This window comes from Sarcophilus harrisii, chromosome 3, assembly GCF_902635505.1.
Source record: "Sarcophilus harrisii chromosome 3, mSarHar1.11, whole genome shotgun sequence".
In the NCBI taxonomy this organism is placed as follows: Eukaryota; Metazoa; Chordata; class Mammalia; order Dasyuromorphia; family Dasyuridae; genus Sarcophilus; species Sarcophilus harrisii.
The window spans coordinates 72,543,209-72,568,902 of NC_045428.1; the positions used below are offsets into that span (position 1 = coordinate 72,543,209).

Consider the following 25,694-nt stretch of genomic DNA (forward strand, 5'->3'; position numbering starts at 1 on the left):
GTCCCAGCCGATGCTATACATATGAGAAGTCTTCAAATACAATCCCAGTGGGTAGACAGTAATAAATGGAAATGAATAATTTTTCTCAAGGATCTGGCTATTCTGAACCAGGATATATTTTCTCTGTCTTACACTATGAATATTGGCCTTTAACCAATGGAAGGTTCCATATCAAATTTCTCACCTTTTCTTCTTGTAGCCACTGGCTTAGACTTTTAGAAGCCAGCCAATGGTTGTATTCTTCACTATAATTCAGCACCAGCAGACCTGCCACCTGCAAAGAAAAAAAATAAGGTTGTTTGAATTAATTGATGCAGTTGTGAAGTTCCATCATATAAGTCAATTACTATAGGAATGATTTTATAAGTTCAACTGCTGTGAATCCACATAAAAATTAAATAAGAATAACAGGAAATTGTTTTGAACTAGAGGGAAGATATATACTTGATAGCATTCTGTTGAAATAACTGTCATAATAATTAGTTTGCTTTAATTTTTAAAATTCTTTAATTCTCCATAGCTTTCCAACAATAAGAATATATAAGAAAATAAGCTCTTAAGACAATATGTGTCTTCCAGTGGCACTGCTGTTTATAAAGAATTAGTGCACAAAGAAAACTTTAGAAGTAAAGCAAATTAAAGTATTATTAAGTTCCTATAGCTTTGTTTTTTTCTGCAGTAATTCCAGGGACTGGTTTTCTATCCTAGTGTACTATATTCCTCGCCTTCTAGTAATTATATTTTGTCCCTAAATTCTAATTTCCTAACTAGGTTTCTGGTATTATATTTCTGTCCCTAAATTCTAATCTCCTAACTAGATTTCTGGTATTATATTTCTGTCCCTAAATTCTAATCTCCTAACTAGATTTCTGGTATTATATTTCTGTCCCTAAATTCTAATCTCCTAATTAGATTTCTGGTATTATATTTATGCCCCTAAATTCCAATCTCCTAACTAGATTTCTGGTATTGATTGGACCCTTGGATTCAAATCTACTGAAACCTCTGGCTTTGCTATTATCTGAATGCCTGTCCATCCATCCCCTATACTTTGATTACTGGCTTTTGCTTGATCCTGCAAGATGTTCTCCTCCGGCACAATTTTCTATACACAACAGATATATAACAAATGTTCACTGAATTTGTTGGATTGAATAGGATTGAGTCTAGCACAACATATAAACTGTAGGCTATACTACTAAAAATCTGGCAAGGCATTTTTTGAAGATCACAATCTAAATTAGTTCTACATACCCACAATAAAAAACAGAGTAAGTTTAAGTAAGATAAACAATGATTCTGAATAATTGAAGTCCAAATTATTCTAATGTAGGAAAATAATTTCTTTTCTATCTGTAGAAGAACAAATTTGAAATCTCAAATTACTCAGATTAGCTGTTAAGAAAATTATTCAACTCATGCTTCATTTTGCCTGAGAATTTTTCTGTCAAATTTATGACTATTACCTTAATGCCATCTGACTCTAAATATTTGCTTAGTCCCATTTCATCCAGTGCAGCAGTATCTGGAGCACCACCATTTCCTACTATTGGATTGGCCATTGTAAGAATCTGTCCTCGGTAGGCAGGATCTGTAATAGCTTCAGGGTACCTGGAGAGATACATAAAGAGGCAATCAACAGAAAGAAACTTATTAACTACTTGAATCACTAAATTTATTGCAAAACAATAAAATGTATGATAATGTATATTTTAAACTTTAAATAGATTTTAGACTACCATAGAAATGTAATCACAGAATTACAAATTGAGGAAAAACTGGCCCATCAATATAAGAACCTTCCCAGAACATTTTTGTAGCCTTCTTTTTTTTTATTGATATATGAGTATGCATAAAATACTTCTTGAGCTAAACATGAAAACATCATGCCATAACAGAGAGGGCAATGAGTTAAAGAGAAAAGAGGCAAGTTCTAGTCCTTGCTATTTCACTTACTACTTAACCCCTCTGAGCTTCACTTTCTTGACTGAAAAATGGGATACAGAATCTTATCTTGCTTGTCTGACAGGATTATTATAGATTAAGATTAATCTTAATTAATTAATTAGTATTAATTAATATTAAGATTAATAATATAATGTAGGTGAAAGTATTTTGGAAACATTACTTTATGAATATTGCTTTGTAAATATAAAACCTCTTTTTAAGCTTTTAGTTTATTTCCTCTTTTTTAAAAAAGTTTTCTCTTCACTTTATCTGTTTTGCTTAGAAAATGGTAAAGGATTTACATTTTAGACAGTCTACTAGATATAAACAGGTCCAAATTGATGCTTTTATTGTAATTTGACATTCTTAGCAAAATATTTTTGTCACAAAGTGAGAAAGTTATTTTTTGGCTTTAAGAACCAATATGTAAGTTATAAAAATAGTATTAATGTATATACCTTTTTTCTTGATTATGAAATAGGCTATCAAAATAATGCATATATGTAACTAATAGAAGTAAATTCTATAATATCGATTTTAAATTTTTTTGGAACTCTAAAAATATATATGCATATATAAAATTGTGAAAAATTTTATACACATTTATATGCATATGTGCATAAGTATATATGCAATATCAATGTTTGATTTTTATTTCCCACATACATGATCTATTTCATTCATGTAGCTTTTCCCATAAGTTTTCATTTTTTCATCTAAAGGCAAATGAGCAAAGGAACTATAACTAATTTAATGATCCATTTGAAATTTTATATACTGGCCATATGTATTTAGCCATGTATCTCTAGAAAACCATATGCTATCACAGACTCAGGACTGATAAGTGTTCATATTCCTAGGTTGCACAATAGGCAATGTGATGTAGTGGTTGATAAAGAACTAGCCTCGGATAAAGAACTAGGAAGACCTTGCTTCAAGATCTAACTACATAGCCATGCTGGTTATGTAATTTTGGGAAAGTAACAAGCTCTCTCAATTATGCAAATTACTCTCTAACACTATAAGTTCCAGAGAATGTGCCAGCCTGAATTCATAAAAGGAGTTTCCTGTACCAATAAAATCTCAAGTCTAATCTTTCTATAAAAAAGATGAATCAAAAAACCTAATGGTCCAGCTCTTAGAGGAGAAGAGACTGATATCCACAATGTAAAATGATTTACCCAGTTTCATAATGGTTTAAGTATCAGAGCTTCGATTTGAATCTTAAATCTTTGTTTCTTTATTCAATATACTTTACACTGAATCTCACTGCTTCTTTAACTTATGTAAAGTGAATTTTGTTCTTAGAATAACAGAGGCAATAATTCAGAAACCAAAAAAGAAAATTCATTCACAAATTCCTCAAACTCTGTTGGAAGGAATCCCTACTAAAATTTCATTCAATATAATATTTAGCTTTTCAACTCTGATTTACCACAGATTTCTAGTTTTTTGTAGTTTTCTTCATAAAATCATTTACTTTAGGTTGATGGCCTTCCCTCATCAAGATTCCCTCATCAAATCATTTGACATAGGCTTCTAAGTTATCCTCTATGCTCTAATAATTCTCATATTCAAGAACCAGAATTATAGAATTGAAAAGCCAGAATATTCCTTCAAGGTCACCTATTCCAATCTTCTCATTTTACAGATTTTGCCCAGGTTTGTCCAGGATCATAAATGTAAAACAAAATGTTCTAACTTTGGAGCTAGTGCTCTATATATTAGAAAGATGGCAGGTTATTGTCCGAGGCTAATATGATGAGAAGATGGTGTTAAGTAAGAGCACCTAACTCTATATTCACTGGATCTTCTTAGTATCAGACTCAATTTTTGTTTTATGTACAGTGCTACAATGGTGGTGGTGGGAAGCTAAATTTATTATGTTCTTATGTGCCCTCTTTTCCTCCTAAAGACTAAAAATCAAAAATCTGTTGAGATGCATAAGTATCATGGATCTCTCATCTAACATCTCTTGCTTAAGATATGTTTATATAGATTTATATATTTATTGATATATATAGATTTATATTGATATGATTATTTATTGATACATCATATATTGATACATTGGTATATTTATTGCCAAATAAGATATATTTATTGATACATTTATTGCCAAAAGATAAAGACTTAAGCTGGTTTCTAATCTTAGCTCTACCATTAAATAGTTATATAATTTTGGGCAAGTCACTTAACTTTTATTGGTTTTAGTAATCTCATCTACAAAAAGAGAGAAATGGAATGGTTAATCTCTAAAGTCCTTTTAGTTCTAAGTCAATGATTCTGAGAACCTATCCAAATCTATAAAGATTAAGTCTAGACTTCAACATCAAAAGGAGATGTATATTTAACAAATAACTCTAACTTTCCAGCTCTTTCTCCTCCAGCTCTCCTTAAAAGAACTAGCCATTGCTTCTGAACAAATTCTTAACTCTCATCCGTAAATGAATAAATATAGCTTGTGCTAGGGAACTGCTGTGTTGAAAGGAAATTAATCCATCAGGTCCTGTTTGACTTTTGTGATGTGACAAGATTTATTACCTATAATCTATCACAGGAAAGAAAACTCTAGTGCCCTCCATCATTCTGATCTATATTAAACAGTTGTTTGTTGGCAGGTATATTAACACAGCTAGTAATTAGTGCTGTCGAAAAGCTTAAATAATTGCCTTGTGAAGCAAAACTTTGCAAACAGATTTCATACACTGTAATTTAACATTCTCACCAGTGGAACTATTTAAAAATCCATCTAGTGCTCTTTATTTCACATAGGCAACTTAGAGTTTGGAGGAAAGTGTACATTAATAAAATAATGGAATCTCAGCCAATACTTTGGACATCAGTACCTTTTTCCCTTTCTGGGCTCAATTAGGTCCCTAAAGAACTTATCAAGTATTTTCACTGAAAAGGTGACCTTCCCTTTTCTTCCAAAAATCCCTTTTGAAATAGTTCTTGTAGAAATATTTTTTTAAATAATGCTAAATTATATAATCATAGAATTTCATTCATCTAGCCTAGAAATCCTTAATCTGGAGTATTTGAACTATTTTTCTTTTTCTATTTTGGTAAATATTTCAATGCAATTATTTTCTTTTATAATCCTATAAATGTCATTTTATGCATTTAAAAGCATATATTTTAGTCTGTCAAAAGGCTCTATGATATAAAACAATGTTAACCCCTCAATCTAGTTCAACCCTTTCATATTATAGAGAAAAATGAGTACCACAAAGACATAGCAAAGAGATTCACTCTAAATCATATACATAGTTGGTAGCGGAACTAAGAGTGGGACTAGAACTCCTGATTCCCAGATACTTCAGGAAAGGGTTAGTTGTGTGCTTTCTCTAGAATCTCTATCTTGGACTGTTTCTGAAAACATTTCAAATGTTGAATAGGCTTTATAAATATTGAGATCCAAAACTCACTTAAAAAAAAAGCTTGGTGACAAATATATTACAGTGATTCATTTAAATTAGCATTGTGCATTTTAAAAGGCATCAACATTAGATATTTCCTCTCTCAATGATAACTAGTAATAAGAAGAATATGAATACTATTCTCTGTGTAATTTCATCTTTCCTATTTAATTACAAGATTATAAGACATAAGCAGGAACTCAATTATTTCTTCAGTCTTTGGGATTGTACTAATAGAGTGTGGCTTTAAAAATCCCATTCATAAACAAAGCAGCTACAGAATACAGTGGAAAGAACACTGGATTTCGAGTCAGAAGCCACAGTTCTAAATTTGATTCTGCTATGTGACTTTGTGAAAAAATCTCCACTTCTTGGGACCTTAGGTTCCTCATCTGCAAAATCAAATACCTAGACAAGATTACTCAAGTTTTCCTTCCCCTTCTAAAGGTTATGATTCCATGATCCTACTGAACTGCAAGAGCAAAGGTTTTCTTCTGGGAACCAAGAGGGAGATGAGTGTTTTGATATTCTCCCTTACTTTATTGTTCTCTACTTTAATAAGATTCATACATAATCAGAATTAGGTGATGTAATAGACAAATTTTCTGCTTTTCTCACCTAAGTTGTCAGCATTATTTACCCTTTGGAGAAACTACTTAGCAGTAGAAAGAGCAGATAACAAACTATCATTGTGGTATCTCAGTGGTCTCTTTCTTAATGATTTATGTCTGAAGCTTTGTACAATGGCAAAACCAAAGGCACCCATATCCTATTAGTAGATAATTTCCTCCCATTTTACCTAAAATAAACCCAATACCCTTAACTATCATTAGAAGGAGACTAGGGCTTAAGCATCACTTACCCTGCCAGGCCAGTGTTGAAAACAACTTCACCAGCAACAGATGATGGATGACCAAAGGAGTAACCTTTCATCTTGGTTCCATCTTCTAGCACAATGTGTGCTGTCTGAGCCTAGAAAAAACAAACTACATGAGTCTTGGCAATATAGAAAAAATATTATATAATGGAAGTCAATCAGAATCTTGAACATAAAAGATTAAATAATATGGCATTGTTCAGTTTATGGCCATCTAACTAGTCACATCTGGGGATATTCTCCTGCTTGTTCTTATTCTTCTCAAATGATTTTTTGTCATAAATAGGTATTCAGTTTTATTTCATTCTGGAAAGGAACAGTGTAAACTATTGATGAATCATCAATAGAAGGACTGTTCATAATGTATATTGAGAAATGTTGCTTAAATTGAGTGACATCAGTTATTATTCTTAGTATTCCTTACACACACATATATATACACATATTCTGAACTGTCCAATGGACCCTTACCAAAAAAAAAAAGACTATCGGATTTTTAGTTTATCCAAGTCAAATGTTTATTGAATGCCTTCAATATGAGACACCATAATGAATTGAAATGTTTGGAAATGAGAGTACCTTAAAGGCACAGCTGATCTATTTCTTTAAAAGTAATAAACGATGTAGAAGTATGTTCATGTCCCACTTTAGTCCCTTCTCCTGGAATTTCAAGGGAATCTTCATCATTACAGAATATGTGGGAATCTATTGAGTAAATCACCTCCTCCATCACTTACAATGATTAACAGAATACTCTAGTCATGATACCTTTATCAGGTGGGAACATTTCCTTTGAATTAATTCAATAATCAAATATATTAAGCTAATGTTTACCAATAAATTTATCCTATAAAACAGAAAGTCATTTCTAAATCCAGCATTAATTCAGTAGCAAGCCAGGAGGACCTGATTCTATCTAAGATCCTGTAAACCACTTCAGAGGCGAGAGAAGAATCAGGGAGGAAAGAAGCCCTGGCTCCTCTCCCATCCAGAAGGACCTCATGATCTTCAGAAAGATTTGGACAGTTGTGTCAAAATATCCAGGACCTTGCATCCCAGGCAATATTCTGAGACTGTGTGTCCTTCACATAGTGGACTATTAACACTGATTTTTAGTCTCTGCCAATGCCATGTCATATGGTACAATCAGTGTTTTCCCTCTCCTATCCCAAGGTGACACCTCTGAAGTCCTAAACATTATTTTCCTTACCATCACTTCCCATTCTCATAACCAAGTCCCTCTTCCTGGGAGTTGGAGCATCATGAAACATCAGTAAGCCAATGGAGATTCAGGCCAGGCTCTCTCCAGGAGGAGCCGCCCCTTTTCTTGTACACTTGTGCACTTGACTACGGCCAAGAAATATTCCACTTCTACCCCCAAATGAACTTATTTCTAGTGCCAGACTTCTGAGTTATAACTCTATTAAATTTGCATTATATTCTCTCAAATTTGCATGTAATACACATAGCCATCTTACTTTTCTCCTAGAAAACAAATTAGAAAAGTTGAGATCCTTCTGTAAGGGTTCAATAGCCTACAAAATAAAAGAAAAAAATAGCTACCTGAAACAGTCACTTCTTTGTCAAATGATATTATCATAGTCTTAGAGCTGAAAGGGACATGAGAGATCATCTGATCCAACCCACCTCATTTCCCTAATGAGCAAAGTGAAGAACAGAGAAGCCGAATAATCTGTCAGGTTAATACCGGCAGAGCTAGGAGTCATATTCACAAAGTGCTTCTCCCACTTATTACATCATGTCGATATTCAACACAGGAGCTACAAGTTCCTGTCTTTTAGTGGAATGCTTTGCATACTCTGGCACCAGATAATTAACTGTAAGAACTTGACATTTTGTTTGTTTTAGTTTTTATCTCTAAGGTGAAATTTCATCTATCTGCAGCCTTATGACAAGTACTCAAAAATCTCAAATTTGGTCTTTTATCCAATACTCATTAGCTTCTTAATCCATATGTCCCAAAGGGACTTTAGTTGATTTAAAAGGGAAAAAAACCCCATCAATTTGTTATTTATACATAAATTGAGACACAGAGCAAAAATTCATTAACTAATTAATAGCCACTCATTTAACCCCCTCCTAATTTGATTACAAGGAGACCATCTTTTCTTGGTTACTGCTTTCAAAATCATGATACAGTTGCTTTCTCCTGTATTTAAATATGCTTTTTCCATTTCTAACTTGAAAAATTAACTGATAGTTTTTTGGAGCAATGACAAAGTTAATTTGGATCCAAAGCTCATTTCATTTATAGGGTGAACAATATCACAGATCACACACACACACACACACACACACACACACGTCAGTGATTGATAAATGCATGTGGATATGACAATTAAAATGCTGAAACATCACTTTCTTGTAAATATATTAGCTTTTCTATACTGTTTTACAAACATTATATCATTTGAACCTCAATAAATACTTTCAAAATACATATTACAGCTGTTTTAGCCCTTTTTTACAATAAGAAAACAGCCTTGAAACTAAATGTCACAAGTGTCAGTGAAGATTGGAATGCAGGTTCCCCCTGGATCCTGCTTCCTTTCCTCTATGGTATTCTTCCTTTATATTGAGACTGAGTATTTCTGACTTTCGAGAATCATGGTATTCAACTCTCTGCCTTTCAGAAAACAGAAGGAAAGAAAAATATTTCTCAAATATTATAGAAAAACTAACTTTGGTAAAACCTGAAAAGAGGCTGTTTAACTGATGAGATCTGGGAAAAGAAAATACAAGAGAGCTGTTGTGGTTGGTTTTCTTATGCCAGTTTGCCCTGCTTATTCTGAGTACCATCTGCCTCATGTACTATTTTAATTTCTAACTCATCTTTTCCCTTCCCTTCTGCACCCTAAATATAAAAAAAATCAGAATTGAATATCCTTATTTTAAGCACCATCTAATCTTGTAAAGAAGATGAAAATTATGTGTTGAATGAAGCTGATTTTTGTTAGCCCTTCTATAGCCCTGCATATCCTCCTCTCTCCAGTGGACTGGTTTCTTACTTTCCATCTACTAAAGATATATTTGAGGAGACATTTACTGTTGCCTGAAATAGTCTTGGAGATTGTATTCAATATGTCTTTTGGTTCCTCTAATTATATTTTTGCTCGTTTCTGGGGTTTTTTTTTTATAGATCTCCCTATCCTCCTCCCTACTACACATTATATTTTTACAAGCCTTCTGTTTATTGCCTATACTGCTCTTTACATTCCTCTTAAATGCATTGGCCTCCAATGGTTTTGAAATGATGAGTGTCAATTGGGTTGTCTAAGGATTGATGGAGGAACTCTGTATAATGAACTATTATGTGGAATCCTTTCTTCTAGCTAACAGTCCCAAAGTGCCATTTCATTCCAAAGTGATTCCCCACCCCAAATCACCTTGTTATGATCATAAGACACTTTTGCAGCCTTGGTAATAATATGTCCTAATACCAAAAAAAAAAGCCTTCAACACGGAAACTAGATCATAGTATAGTTATTTTCCAAGTGCTCAGGGCTAAGCACTTTGGTGCCTTTAAAACTAAAAGTATAAAAGAAACCACTACAGATACAAGGACCCATACTTCATTTGTCCACTGAACAGGTAAGTTAAAGCTCAAGAAAAAGACAACAAAATAAATTTAAGTACTAGGATCTTGAAAGGAATCCAAATGTCTTGGAAAGTAAAATGAATAAATCAAATACTTTGTCATTTATTCAAATATGCTGAAATTTGAGGGACCAGAAGCACTTCAAATTTTCAAGACTGGCTCTTGCCCACTATGTTTTGGAAAATTGCACCATTTCTCACAGGCAGGTGGGAACTTCTTTTTCTCTAAATACAATTTAAATTCTGCTTAGTTTTAGACATATTCATTTTTGGTTTTCCTTTTTTGATATGGAGAACTGTTTGTTGCTCATTTCCCATTTACTAATACCTCCATATACAGTATTATCAGGTAGCTAATGTGCTGTTGTTTTACTCTAGCTTAAGAGGCAATTTTTAAATTCTTTATTATGTCAACATTTTCTCCTTGTGATCTTTTTTTTCCAATTCTTAAAAAAAAAGGCTTTTATCAAAAAAAAAAAAACAGAAAGAAGTAAGCTAAATGTGCTGGATTAGGATGTAGAGTATGTTACTTCAAATCCCAGTTCTGCCATTTGCTACTCCCAGAATGACCTTAAGCAAGTCAAGTAACTCCTGTTTTCTGCCCTAAGTTTTCTCTTTTGCAAAATGAGGGAATTGGATTAGATGATCTTTAAGATTTCTTTCTACTCTGACTTTATGATCCTAAAATCCATGTATGATAAGAATCCCATAAGCATCATGTTAACTGACTGCAAACATATTTATTATGTTCCCACTCCCACAGCCATAATTACATGATCCCAGAATCTCTGAGTTAGAAAAGGTCTTAAAAATCCAATCTATTCATGAATTAGAAATGCCTCTAGAACACCAACAAGTAGTCATCTAATCATTTCTTGAAGTCTTCTATTAAAAAGGAATTCATTCTATTTTTGGATATCTCTAATTGTTAGGAATTTTTTTTTCCTTATATGAATCCTTAAGGTCTTTTGTTACTTCTACTTTTGCTCTCTAATTCTCATATGATTTTATCTTAAAGTCCCTCGCATCCTGGTTATCTTCATTATTAATGTCTTTCTGGAAATGTGGTATCCAAAACTGAACACAATATTCCAAATGTGGTCTGATCAAGGCAAAATAAAGAAGAATTATGACTTCCTTGGTGGTATAAAAGAGGGGTGGGGAACAAACAACAAAAACAAATCCTACATAATGTTTAATGCACCTTAAACTCCCATTACCTTTTTTTAGTTGCAATGTCACATTGTTGGGATTTATTTATACTAACTTTTCAAGTCACTAAAACCTTCATATCTTTTTTTTATATACTGTTACACAAATCTCTCCAATCTTACACTTACACTTACAAAAATCATTCAGAATTGTAGTTACCCTCATTATTTTTCTACTTTTTGAAGAATGAAATTTTCATGAAGGCAAGCTAAATAAGTATTATCTGTCCTTCCTTGGGCAGAGAGAAATGGAGAGAAAAAAAATGGAAAGGGAGGGGAAGGGAGTTCCAGAAACTATCTGCTATCTGGATACATTTAATTGATTTAAAAAAATTATTTGGATGATGTTAAGCCATGTTTTAGAGACACCTTCATTGAATAGCCATGTCCATGAAAATAACCTTGGAAAATAGTAACCTTTCTATTATAGCTCTCAAGTCAACAGTCTCCGTCAGCATAGAGTTACTAAGCAAGTATCATTTGTTTCTTTTTTCATAACACAGCTTCTTCTTTTTCAGTGTTGCAGAACTCTAATGTCCATCCCTCCTCCATGAAGTCTATTCTTTTCCCCATAGCAAGCAGGGGTCTTTCCTAACTTTGAACATATCATGGCACTTTCTTGGTCAAGTCCACTTCATGTCCAATTTATTTTGGGGTGTAGTTTGTTTTGGTTTGGTTTTTTAGTTGTCCACTTATTTATTAGACTTTAAGTTTTTTGAGGGAAAGAATCACATCTCAAATTTATTATCTCCTTAATGCATGGCACAATGCTTGACTATGTTTTCAGGCTGACTTGGATCTATGGAAGTACTATAGTATACTGTAGTATACTGAAAACCTTTTTTTTATTAAATTTTATTTTAAGAAAGGTTTCATATCTTAGAGTATAGAATCTTTATGAGTAGTCAAGAAACTCAAGTTCTTCATCATATAACTTCTGACCACTAATATTTAGTGATCCCCTTTCTTTTCTTTCCTTGACTGTCTAAAGTTGATGCTGCTTTATGTCATTTATAACATATATCATTCAAATAGTGTTATTTGGATCACTGGGTCAAAATGCTCTATTATTTCCTTATTGTTAAGTAATATCTCTTTGCAAGATATGAGTAAGCTGGTTTATTATTAGCTTTCTCTCCCTCTCCACATCTAGTCAAAGCAAAGCTTAATTCTGTATAACTACCCCATTTCATTATAAAATGAAATATTGACGACATGGGGCTACTTGGCAAATGTTGTCTACCAGGTATCCAAAGAATTACCATTCAAAACAAAAATGAAAACATTCATTACCTAAAGTTTTAATAAAATGATTGCAACAGATCTATATAATTCATTTCTCTTTTTCATTATTTCATATTATTTGCAGCTCCCAGACTATTATTAATAATGGAGTTCTAATATTAATACTACTAATCAGAGTGTTTTAATTCTCTCTCTTTGGGGGAAAGGAAAGATAATTGGGTTCAGATTTTATATAATACATTCCCATTGTTTTTTCCCTTTCCTCATCTAAAGTACATGCCAAGTCATACTCTGTCATCAGCAATTTATTTCTTTCCTTTCATTAATGACATCTATTAATTCCCTATTATGCTGATACATTGATTCCAATTTTTTCATATTTTAATATAATGACTGCCAGAAGAAATTTGCTTTAGTTTGTACTCAATTTCAAGACAAGGCATTAGAATCTCCTTCTGATCATTTTGTAACATGAAGGAGATGTTTATAGCCCAAAAAAAAGAAAGATAAATATTTGGAAAACTTCAATTGTGAGAAATCAATTCGTTTCTCCTTCCCCTCATAAAGAGACCATTATGTTAATAGATAATATTCAAAGATATAGACTGATGCTCCATATGTGATTAATCATTAATTAAACTTAATAATGGATGGTCCCAATAGCAACAAAATTTTTCAAAATGTATTTCCTTATACAATGTGCTTTTTATTCATGCTTTTAAAATGAGATTTCAGCCATTTTGTATGTAAACAGTACATCATGATTAAAAAAAAAAAAGTTGTTAACACTATCTCACTCCACGAATTGTCTAGGGCAGAGACCATTTCAATTTTGTATCTAGGTGGTCCAACAGAAAGAGCACTCATCCTAGAGTCAGGAAGACCAATGTTCAAATACAGCCTTGGTTATTTATAAGTTCTATAATTCAGAGCAAAGGATTTAAACTCTCTAAGCCTCAGTTTCTTCATCTGTAAAATGGGAATAATAATGACATCTAACTACCAGAGTTGTGAGGGTAAAATAAGATGACATTTGTAAAGTACTTTGCAAGCTTTCAAGAGCCATATAACCATTAGCTACTATTTTGGTGGTGATTTGTATCCCCAGTGCTTAGCACAGTGCCTGACACATAGTAAGAATTTAATAAAATTTGTTTGATTTATTGATTGATAGTGATGATTAAGAATTGTGTTTCTAGTACCTAGCACAGTACTTAGAATATGGAATACATCTAAGGAATGCTTGTTGGTGGATTAAATTTGATTGAAGAGGGGCAGCTAGTTGGTGTAGTGAATAGAGCACCAGCCTTGAAGTCAGGAGGACCCGAGTTCAAATCTGGTCTCAGATACTTAACACTTCCTGGCTGTGTGACCCTGGGCAAGTCACTTAACCCCAGTTGCCTCAGCCAAAAAAAAAAAATTGATTGAAGAGAAGTTTTAGAGCTGTATAGTTTTAGCATCCTGCTTTTCTACTCAGTGACAGAAAAAGATAATATCTCATCATTAACAGATGCAAAACACCAATCTAAGTGAACCAGTTTCTTTTTCTGTTCAAATTAGTTTCTTTATGTATTTTGAGTCTGTATCCTTCCTCTTTTGGGTGAAAGGTTTTGCCTTAAAAGAGTCACAGATGGGTTTGGTTTGTGTGATTAAGTAAAATTAATTAAACCACAATATATTATATCAAAAAATAACATGAATTTTGCTTAATTATATCTATAAAAAATTGAACTTAAGTTTTATTGTGGATTAAAGATTCTTCACTTTCTTTTTTGTATCATTGTCTCTTTTAACAAAATTCTGTGAGATCTATAGATCCCTTCTCAGGACAAGAAAACCAATTACATTGGTTTCTCAAAAAAATTTTCTTAACAAGTTCTTGGGCCCCAGGTAAGAATCTCTACCTTAAATCATAACTTCAGTTCAGATAACCTGCCTCCAGAGAGGCAAGAATTGATTATAGATTCTGAAATCCCATGGTTAATGTACATAAGAAAGAAAAGTCAAGTTAGCAGAGGATCTTCATGATTTGGTCCACTTAGCCCTTGTGCTTCAGGAGCCACACAAACTAAACCAAATCTGAAGAAGCTCTGCAACCTTCAAAAGCCTTGGAGGAAATAGAAGAATTGTTCAGATTTTGCCTAGATAAGTAGAACTTCAGAGAGTACTCAGGGCCCAAGTGGAATCCCTGAGAAATTTGGATACCACTTCTGTTCTTCATAGTGCTAGTTCCATATGGAATTTTTAGACAAGCTAAAATCTTTGGGAAGTATTAGAATGGTATTTCTTCTTTAATACTCCTTAAAATTTCAATCTAGCCTAGGTCAAATTTTCTAAGAGGGAATAAGACCCAGAAAAGCTTGCACGCGCCCACTCCCAGAATACAAATCCAATCACTTCACAGAGGCAATGAGGTAATAACAATAGAAATAGTAATGACAACTCATATTGATATAGTACTGATATATTTTTTACAGTTTACAAAGTAATTGCCTTATAATAGCCCTGTGAGGTAAGTAGTATAAATATAATAAATACAAATAGAACAAATGTATGATAAGTATTATTACTAGAGAACATGGCATTTACTAATATACTGCCTCTGATTTTCAGAGCTTAGGATAAGGATGAGACACTAATACAAACACTCACAATACAGAGCTAGATGGTGCAATGGCTGAGTATTGAAGTTGGTTCCAGAAATACCTGAGTTCAAAACTTACCTCAGATACATAGTAGTTTGTGTGACTCTGGGCAAGTCTCTCAATCTCAGTTTTTTCCTCAGTAAAATGGGGATAATAATAGCACCTATCTCAAGAGTTATTGTGAAGATCAAATGAACTAATACATGTGAAGGGCTTTGCAAATCTTAAAGTCCTACATAAATGATAGCTATTATTATTACAAAATGTGATATCATGTAGCATGGATCACAAAGTAGGCAGTGATGTTCTATGTGAGATGTGAGGACTGCTTTCAACTGGGGACATCAGGGAAGACTTTGCAAGGGATGGCATTTGGGTACTGAAAAAAGGAGAAGGAAAGGCATTTTAGAGTTGATAAATAAGATAGACTGGGTAATTAGCAGTCTTGATATTAGCTAATTATATACAAGTATTTAACTGATTCTATACAGTAGAGAAGAAAAGTGAATTGCTTCTAGGGGCTATTAATTTCTTCTGGGGATTTAGGGGAAAATCATTCATCAGGATGAAGATTTTATACACCTAATAGTTTCTCTAAAATGTATTACAAAGTATTTAAATCTTTTGTTATTCTGTGCATACCTGATTACTTCCTTTTACTTTCCTTTTTATTTTGTACTTTCAACTGGGTAGTAAATAAAGTAAACTTAAAATATTATACAATTCATATTATTGTTGTTACTTCTATATCAGAAATGCCCCATCTTTATGGTTCTGGGTAGATGAGAGTGGAGGAAATTTTTCACTTATTCTGTAGTAAAAAAAAAATTTGCTGACTAGCATGCCTTTAAATTCTGCACTTGTAATTATCTGTGAAATTAAGAGCTTCATTCATTTAAAATAATTTTTGTCCTAAGAATAACTTTATGAAATTTTTTTATCTAAAATAATTCCAATATAATACAAAAGGTATTAGTTGGTTTGTTTAGATTCATTGGAATGTTTCAAATGTCACACACTGAGAAGATACCATTTTCCCCTCTAAAATATTAGAAAAAAAGTAGTACTATATTTACATAATAACATTTCTTTCAAGTGAAAGTGAAACCTTTAGTGTATTTTTATTTTTCCAAAAACAAAATGCCAAGCAAAACATCATTCATTGATTTTAGTCCCCATTAAATGATTGCTTAGAACTATCCACTTGAGCATGCTCAGTTTGAGCCCCTGTTGAAGCTGTCTTTTGTGGCATAGGAGCAATGCAATAATTATGACTGGGATTCATGACTAAGTCCCGCTGCAGAAACTGAAAATGTGTCCTTAAGTGCTAGACTAACCTCATTCAGAGAATGCAGGTCTAGAAGTCAAGCAAATATAAAGCATTCTGAACTGTCTAGACTATATTGCTATTGTTAGATAAACTTTTACAAGCATGTTGGCTATATATTTTATAATCATTAGCTAGATTTTCATTTATCTTACCTCATCTAATCATCAACCTGTTCTTAAATTAAGGATATCGGTAGTTCTCTTTGAACTCTCTGTCCTTTGAACCCTTGACTTCAAAAGTCTGGGAGAAGGTGAAGTCAGAATGAAAATCATTAGTGAAAGCTCAAACTGATTACAGTAAATATCCAGCTACTAAGTCAGACTTTCGCATAACTGTGGCTGCTCAGAATTATATGGAAATTAAAGTAATGTGTCACATCTTGTTAAAGTAGATGCCACATGACTGACTGAGATCAAGGGGCTGTGACAACCTCAAGTATCTGTATAAGAACATATTTACAGAACTAACTATAACCAAATGTGTTAGTGTCCTCTGGTTCCTTGGTCTATAAGCACTTTCTTAAGATGGAGAAAAAAAAACCTAGAAAATAAATAAATAGATAGATAAAGAAGGAAGGAAGGAAGGAAGGAAGGAAGGAAGGAAGGAAGGGAGGGAGGGAGGGAGGAAGGAAGGAAGGAAGGAAAGAAGGAAGGAAAGAAGGAAGGAAGGAAGGAAGGAAGGGAGGGAGGGAGGGAGGAAGAGAGAGAGGGAGGGAGGGAGGGAGGAAGGAAAGAATAATGAAAAACTATCAATTTATTTTCTTTGACAATTTTAACAAACTAATCAAGTTGACTGATCTAATGTGTTCAGAAATGAATATAGCCCTTTCAAAAAACTAATACAACTGCCCTCTGGGGGAAAAAAAAAAAAAAAAAAAGAACTAGGGGATTGTGTGTGTATATTGGTGGAGGGGAGGGGCGGAGGGTGTCTATTCAAAGCTGATGCATAGACAGCCCAATATCTCTTTGGGCACTAAGTTGCTATATTCATTTTACACATCTGTAAAATGGGAATAATGGCACTGTCACCATTAAAGAGTGTGAAAATTAGCCAATAAAATCATGATGATTCCCTTTGTAATATAAAACTGCTAGCCAGCTATTGCAATAAATTCTACATAAGAGCTAAAGATAAAAAACTGCTTTTACAATAAGCCCCGTAAGCTAGTTGTGGAAATGAAAATGATTTACTCTGGGAACTCTGACTGCATTACTGTTGAATCATTTATCTATGCAAATGATTTGCATACTAGAAAAACTAGAGGTCCCTAGTGTTCCCTTCTATTTCTACCAATGCCTAAAGCTACATATACATTTGATTTCAACATGCCTGATTTTCCTGAACTATAAGTTCACTTCAATATTCATTCTCTATGAAATCAAGTAAGTCCGAATCAGGCTTTAAATGTAGGATGCTTAAAGATAGAATTTATTTCAAATAATGATTCCATAGCTAGCATGGCAATAAATTCAAATCATGACATGTTTTTATTAGTAAGTAGAATCTTATTTTCACTCTCCAAGTTAAGCTATCAAATATGAACAGTTTAGACTCTCTAGAACCTAAACTCATTTTTTATAGCTTAAAAATATTTAATGATGTTTCATTTTTGTTACAATGCTTTCCATTGAAGGATTTCAAAGTACTTAATGGCAGTAATCAATTAAACCTTACAACATCCTAAGTTAATATTAACTCATTATTAGTTAAATTTAAACCAGAATACAAATATGTGATAAATTTCAAAGTCTGCGTCTCTTTTCTGAATACTGAGTTATAAGGTTCAGTAAGATTCATAGGTACTTTTTATTTCAGTTTCATAATTACGGAATTTATAAGAATTCTACAAATAGTATATTATATATATATAGATTATCAGTTAAAGGACTAAAGATTATCACAAATTTTCAGTCAGTGAGATTGGCATTTCACATTTATGGAACTTTTCACTTTCAAAGTCTGAGAGAGAAAAACAAAGGAATTTTTTTAATTTGCCCTGATCATAAAGAGCACAACTAACTACACAAAGGGCTAGTGGATTCATAAATGAAAGGATATAAAGATTTTTTCCAGCTAGGAAATAAATAGGTGATGGTCCTGTTGTATTCTGTTCACTCTAGGTAGAATGCTTTAAGAGAAGGTGAAATAGAAATGCTACTTATGCTATAAGCAGACACAGACTTATTTTCAGTTTTATAAACTAACCAAAAGGGAACTATTAAAATGCATTAGGAAGACATAGCCAGGTTAAGATTTGGTGGCTATAGTCCAAGGTCAAAGTAATTAGGAAGGAGGGTGAAAACAGCCAAGAGAAAAAGAGAGAATTCAAGAACCCAACCTCATGAATGCCAAACTTGATTTTGCTTCATCCAGTTGCCAGCCTTTTCAGCATATTTTCTCTTATGCCATGGACTCTGAAGTGTTTAAAGTCTCTTGTATATGATACAAAGCTAGGAGGTTCAATGTCTCAGGGCTAAAACTCCTCTCCCTCTGAGAAAGTCTGGCAGATGATCACATAAAGAGGGAAACCCATGTTCATTTCATGATACAGCCAAAGGATGGGACATTTAAAATCATCAATAGACTTCTGTAGATGAAAATGGTTGTGCTTTGGAGTTCTTTGTAGAAGAAAACACTAGATAGCATTTCCAAATTACTGCCACCTAGCTTGGTCAAACTTTCTTGTGACCATCAACCTATAAGACTATTAGAGAAGTTCATCAGTCTTTAAAACATTATGGGGGACAGAGATTTGACCCTGTTTAAAAAGTGGTCTACAAGAGGGCATCTCGAACTTTTTCCTCCCAACCCCTTTTCACCTGAAAAATTTGTACATTACCCCGCGTATATATGTATATTAGATAGACAAATCAAACATTTATGGATAAATCATAATTTCACAACCCTCACATTCACAAGACCCCATATAGGATATCATGACCAAGCTGGCATCTGCAGGATGAAAGGAAGCTTCCCTCATGCCCCTGACAAAAATGAAGGAACATTTTAAAGAGAAATAAAACTTCCTCCAAAACAGAACTTGAACTTATCTGTCTAAATATACAACAGTTGACTACCTCACAGATCATGTTGTCTCATGGATAAAAACAGAATATATAGAAAGCATTTTGTTGTCCAGTAGCCATTTCAGTTGTGTCTGACAGTTCATGACCCTATTTATGATGTTCTTGATGTCCAAAGATATTAAAGTGGTTTGTCATTTCCTTCTCTAGCATACAAAGCGTTTAGTAGATCTTTTAAAGTGTTTTTCCCCCTGCGGCAATTGGGGATAGGTGACTTCCCCAGGGTCACACAGCCAAGACTATTAAGTGTCTGAGATCTGATTTGAACTCAGGTCCTCCTGACTTCTGGGCTGGTGCTCTATCCACTGCACCAACTAACTGCCCCCAAAGTGCTATTTTAATAAGGATAAGAATAAGATCTATGATTTCATTAGTATAGAAAACTTCTAGATGAACAGATTGCAGTCCATGTAGATTTGTACTTTTGCTGAAATTTATAATCTTTGAGAATTGATCAGAAAATTGAGATCCGAAGGAACTTTATCCAGGGTCACAAAGGCAAAACTTCATTCAGTTCATGTCTTCCTGGCACAAACCCATCTCTATTTACTATGCCATGTTGTCTCTAAGTCTACAAAGATCAGCTATTTTAATTATTATTATTATCTGACAGCATTGATACGCTTTGTAAAACTATGAAACACTATGTAGATATAAGTCATTACCATTTCATTTTCATTATCATCATTAGTTAGCTTATTTGGGATTGTAATGTGGTTTCTTATTACATGGCTTTGGATACATTGTGGGTAAAAACACAAATATGTAAAATCTGAATATAAGGCTGTGACACTTAAAGATATATGGACGTATATGTCTCAGCAAGAATGTTATAAAGAGATTTTGTTATATCAATTATTTTTATTTGCATATCTTAGAATACAGCAAAAATGAAAAACTTTATATATGCCAAATACTGCATTAGAATCCTAGAGATGCTCCTTCCGGATTCTAAATTTGTTGATCCTGGGATATTAAAAATAAACAAAGGGAAAGCCTTCAGGACATAAATTAGATCTTGTATGTATAAATTATGGGAAAATATGCCCAATAACATACTATGAGATACAGAGGGAATTGTGATCTGTATCAACAGAGGAATTACCTGAATTTGGTCACACAAGAATTGGATACAATGTTGCTATAGTCTAATTGAATGGCAGCAATTGGCAGTATTTATTGAAGTTGTCCGCTCCATAGCTAAAATTACCTGTGAAAAGGTCAATAGATGTCAGGACAATTGTGCACCACAATTGTGTGGCTAGTACTCAGGATCTGACTTGATTTCAAATCCTGCTTCAGATACTTATTAATTGTGAGACTTGAGCAAATCAATAAGAATTTACATATACATAAAAAAGTAGCATATGTATGTTATATAAAGGCTCTGCTCATTTTAAAGTAATATATAAATATTAGCTATTATTATTATTATTTATCATACCTCAGTTTCAAACAATGAATACATTTACTTAAGGATCTCTGAGTATAAAAAAATAAACAAAATTTTAAAATTATCTGAAGAGAATAACATTAATACTCAGCAGAGTATGGAGAAGTTAGAGGGATACCAAAATTTTTATCTGGAAAGTTTTTTGGTTTAATAATGATACTTGTCAACAGTTGCAAAATGTGAAGGAACTGAATTGCAAGATGTCAAGACTATTTTTAGGGGGAGAGGAAGAAGACTAGGGAAAATACTCTTTTCCAAGAGAAATTAGGTTTCTCAGTTTGTTACCTTTTTCTTTCAAAATAGCATGCTGGTCATCTGCAAAAGCTGATATTTGGAGGCTGCAATCTTAATTTTAGAGGCTAATGTCAAGGAAAATTATCAGGCCTTTTCACCATGACATGGTTCCGAAATATATTTTTAAAGATGATTTCACTAAACATATTAATCTGAAGTAGTCTGGCATGATATTATCAGAAGAAAAACATTAATACAAGCATAATAACTGCAAATAATTTGAGCACTCAGAAGACCACTTGACAATTCTAGGAAATTATATTATATTAATATAATTATATAATTACTACTAAATATAAAAAATATTGTACATTAAAGGCCTATGTAATAAAAAGAACAAAGTAGAGTGTTGATCAGTTCTTTCCAAAGATCAGAAAATATACTGTACTCAAGTTTTAATTTTAATTATTGATGGTATTAATGAGTCCCTAAGACTTAGTAAATGAGTAAAGAAACTAGCACATTGGGTGGACTTCGGTAGTGAATTTGTGAACGGATATGCACAGAAGAAGCAGGCTTGAATAGGTTATGATCTGCATTATTGAAGGCAATACCCAGATGTATTTTATGCTAGATTGATCCATTTGAGTATTTCTACACATACTTTGAGATTGCTTCAAAGTACTTTAACACACATTATCTCATTTGATCTTTCCCTTAGCCCTGTTAAGCAAAGTGAACAAGGACAGGTCTCTTTATTCTCATTTCACAAGGGAAAAAATTAAATCTCAAAGAGATTAAGTGACTTGTCCAAAGTCCCATGGCTACGAAATCAGCCACTCCAGGATTAAAATCGAGGTCTTCTGGTTCTAGTCCTCCTAAATCTTTCTTCTCTTCCCTATGATAATTCACCTCATGTAATACTGGATGTTAAATATTTTCAGCACTAACAGAAAAGCTCACGTATCTGGCATTATTCTCTGTTTTATGGCTGTTAGTCAGTCTTATCCTTAAGGTCACCTTCATTTTAGGTATACAGCCCCCTTGACATTTTTTCTTACTACAAGTGAAATATGGCAGGCTCAGTTGGCAGGACCCCAATCTACAAACATTAGCCAAGAATACACAAATAAAAAACAACATGAAAGAACAAGGGTGTAGTTTGCTGTCGTCAAACCCACCCTTGGCCCTTTTTGCCAAAGGGGGAGGATAGGTGACCTCGGAAGACAGAGAAAATGCCCAATGGTAGCTGCCTAGCAGGACAGGCCTCACAGATCCAAGTCCCACTGTACATTTCACATTCTGTTCAGCCCTGTGCTAGTTGTAGAACAAACATCTCTGTCTACAGCCCTCACTGCCATTTATTAACCAACACATAACAGTAATCACTTTGCACCACTAGCATCTCCAAGGGGTTTTGCCCTTCTCAAAATACTAGGAGGACTTATAAAATAGAAAAGGGACAGAGTTATGACTTCTAAGGAGGAGAGGTTAGAAATGGAGGTGGGGCAAGCTGGGGGGTAGAATTCTGCAGCAAAATGAATCAATAATAGCAGGACTTCCCTTGGGCACCAGTGAAAAATTTTAATAAATTATTTCTGAAGTTCAAGAACTCCTATTTTTCATTCCTGGCTTTCCTCCAGAAATTCAGGCCAGATGTGATTGAGTGTGAGTAATGACTTTTACAGCCAGCAATGATGCCTTATTTTTCCTACAAATTTGTCATTCTTAGCTATGAACAGTTGATACATCTGCCAATGGGAGGAATAAGAATGGCTTTCTCCCAAAGTTCATCTCCAGAACTGTTATAAACATCACCCAAAGCTTACTCTTTTTTCTATTGCGATGGGTATATAGAGCATTAATTGCAACTCAGGATATGCAGGTTCTGGTCTTAATGCTATTTATATGGCTCTCTGTATTCAATCAACCGAAAGCACTGATTAAGCACTGGCTGTATTCAAGGTACTCCACTAGTGATACAAAGGCAAAAATGAAATATTCTCTGACTTCAAGGAGGTTATGATTCTATCACAATAATTTACATTTCTATTTCTATGTTCTGACCATGCAAATGGAGATAATTCACTTTATAAAATATTGTGAGGATAATCAGTTACTGCATATGAACTGCATGCTTAAATGTTATCTATTCCCACCAAAAGAGTATAAATTCAAGATATTGTTACTTTCATTAAGCTCCTTTTTCTGAGATTGGTATGTCAGCCAGTTAATAAGAATTTATTAAGTGCCAGGCATTGTGCTAAAAAGATATGGTCCTTGTCTTCTGGGAGTGCATATTCTCTTATGAAGTATATTTATACATGAAGTACCCTATTCTTTATTTCCATATTTATATCTACCCTATGATTGGGGAAATATCTTCCTGATAGCCTCTCTTATTTCACTGAAATAGAATCTAAATAAATTAATTACTCCAATGTTTCTAAATCCACTGTTACAATTTCTCTTGGGACTTATATTCTCAAGACCCTCTTCTGGGAAAGTCTTCTAAGCATTTGTAGCTAGGACTGTTAACTACTAAATGGAACTCTCAAACACTAGGTACTACAAAATGACTTAGCTAATAGTAGGTACAACTGGTAGTACCTTATTTCTCTTTCCCTCCTTTCTTCTTATCTCACTCCTCATTTTTTCCTATCCATCCTCTCTCTCTTGCTCTTGAGCCTTACATCTACTTATGGTAATTAGCAGTATCTACCTTCAGTGTTTACTTAGCCATCCCCATTGGTATTCATGATATTCATGTTGAAAAAGATTCCTGGTCCCAAACCATCCCTCAGGACTAATGAATCTAAAACTGTAGAGGTTGGAGAACTAGCTGGTAATTTTTGAAAATAAATATAATGATTATGCCTATTAGAGATGAAACAATGTAACACAAATTAGACTCTACTGCTTTTAAGTCAATAAAAAAAAATTTTGTGGTAGGACTACTTTACCATGGAGAATTTGTAATACTTTGGTAGAATTTTTTTTAATGTTACTTTTTCTACTCAAATTTTGCATTCATTGTTAATAACGTGGCAATTACATCACGGTCATTTCAGATCAATTTAGCGATAAGCTTTTTCATACAATAATACAAAAGAAAAAAGAAAATCAAGTGCTGCTATTGACATTTTATCATTCATAGGATCCTAGAGCTTGAAAATACTTTAGAAGCCACTGAGTTCAATCCTCTCATTTTATAGAACTGGAAACTGAGGCATAAAGAGTTTAAATAACTTGTGTAGAGTTATGTAGCTAGTAAATATCTGAAGTAGGACTACAAACTAGGTTTCTTGTCAAGCCCAGTATCCTGAAAGTTTAATATTACATTTTTAAACTCAGCTATAATATACTATCTGGACAATCTGAAGTGCTCTTTGCCTCAATTTCTTAGTCTTTAAAATGGAAATTATATATTTGCTATACTTGAAGATGTTCTAGAAGAAGAAAAGTCAAGATAATTACTCCAAGTTGAATTGCTAATATCAAGTAAGTCTTAGAATGGGGGAAAAAAAGTGAATTTACTCAAATTTCAGGCACAAAAATCAACAATCTTTCCATGCAGCAGCCTAAACTTTTGGGTTTTTTTTTTGGGGGGGTGGGGGGGGACTAGGCCTGCGATTTCTTGGTACAGGAAATATCCAATGCAGAAAATCCTTTCACCAGTTCAGATGCTAGATGCTACTTGGAGTATTAAAGAGTTACCTGGGATAAATTCTAAGACATTAAAACAGCTACGAGGGAAAGGACTCATTCCTATAATAACTAACTCTGAGGTTGTCTCTCCATGTAACATATCATATTGCTTTTCCTTATCCCCTAAATTATTTGCAGTAGTTTGTAGGTTCAAAGAGAAGTATGGTCAGCTACCAAACTCTTGAGAAGTAATCATTATGAAAATTATGTCTGTGTCCTATGTAGCCACCAAGAGTTATAAACTTATGCCTTCTGTGAAATTTACCCTGGAATTTTCATCCTCATTGAAGCTTAAAATGAGGATGTGTTGTATTATGAAATTCTGGAATCCAGTAAATAATCAATTAGTATTAAATGCTAAATTCAAATCCATTACCTCTTGCTAGTGATTACTTGTTTCCTGCTACAAGCATTAAATTATACTGGAAAGAACAAATAAGGGAACATTACCTTAACACTCAGTAGTCTAATGCCAGTCCTCGACACTTTCCATTGTCGTTGGGCAGTTCCATTGCAAAAGCCAGTTTTTAGGGCCTTTACCACTTTGTAAGCTGTCAAAATCCTTGTCATTTTGAAGGTGAAGACTGCAACTAAAATTGAAGAGAATTGGATTGATGTTAAGGGTCTTAATTATGAAACTTTTCAATTAAGGTAAAACAAAATTTAGGTGTAAGGAGGTACAGTCTTATGGTTAGGCCTGACTGCACACTCACTCTCTGTAAATTCCCATTCATTCTGCCATTAAATGTCTTTAGCCATAGCTCCTCCTTCTCTCCAACCCCTCCTCTCAATGTAACTTCCTGAGATGTTCTTATGGTCATGTAACACAAATTGCATCACTTCAAATAGCAACTTTTCCTACTGAAAATATGCAAGCACTGTAGGAAACAAGATACCTACACAGAAACTGCTTATGCAGCC

General features: G+C 33.5%; 1 protein-coding gene across 1 annotated transcript in view; it reads right to left on the reverse strand.

Annotated features, from left to right (window-relative positions):
* The window catches only part of CPS1 (carbamoyl-phosphate synthase 1), a 150,439-nt gene extending 125,096 nt beyond the window's left edge, over nt 1–25,343 (reverse strand). The window contains exons 1-4 of the mRNA XM_003765961.4: nt 25,224–25,343; nt 6,232–6,341; nt 1,467–1,611; nt 185–274 (exon numbers count right to left, since the gene is read on the reverse strand). Of these exons, the coding sequence (XP_003766009.1) occupies nt 185–274; nt 1,467–1,611; nt 6,232–6,341; nt 25,224–25,343 (465 nt within the window). The remainder of the gene's footprint in view (nt 1–184; nt 275–1,466; nt 1,612–6,231; nt 6,342–25,223) is intronic.
* Nucleotides 25,344–25,694: the final 351 nt, after the last annotated feature.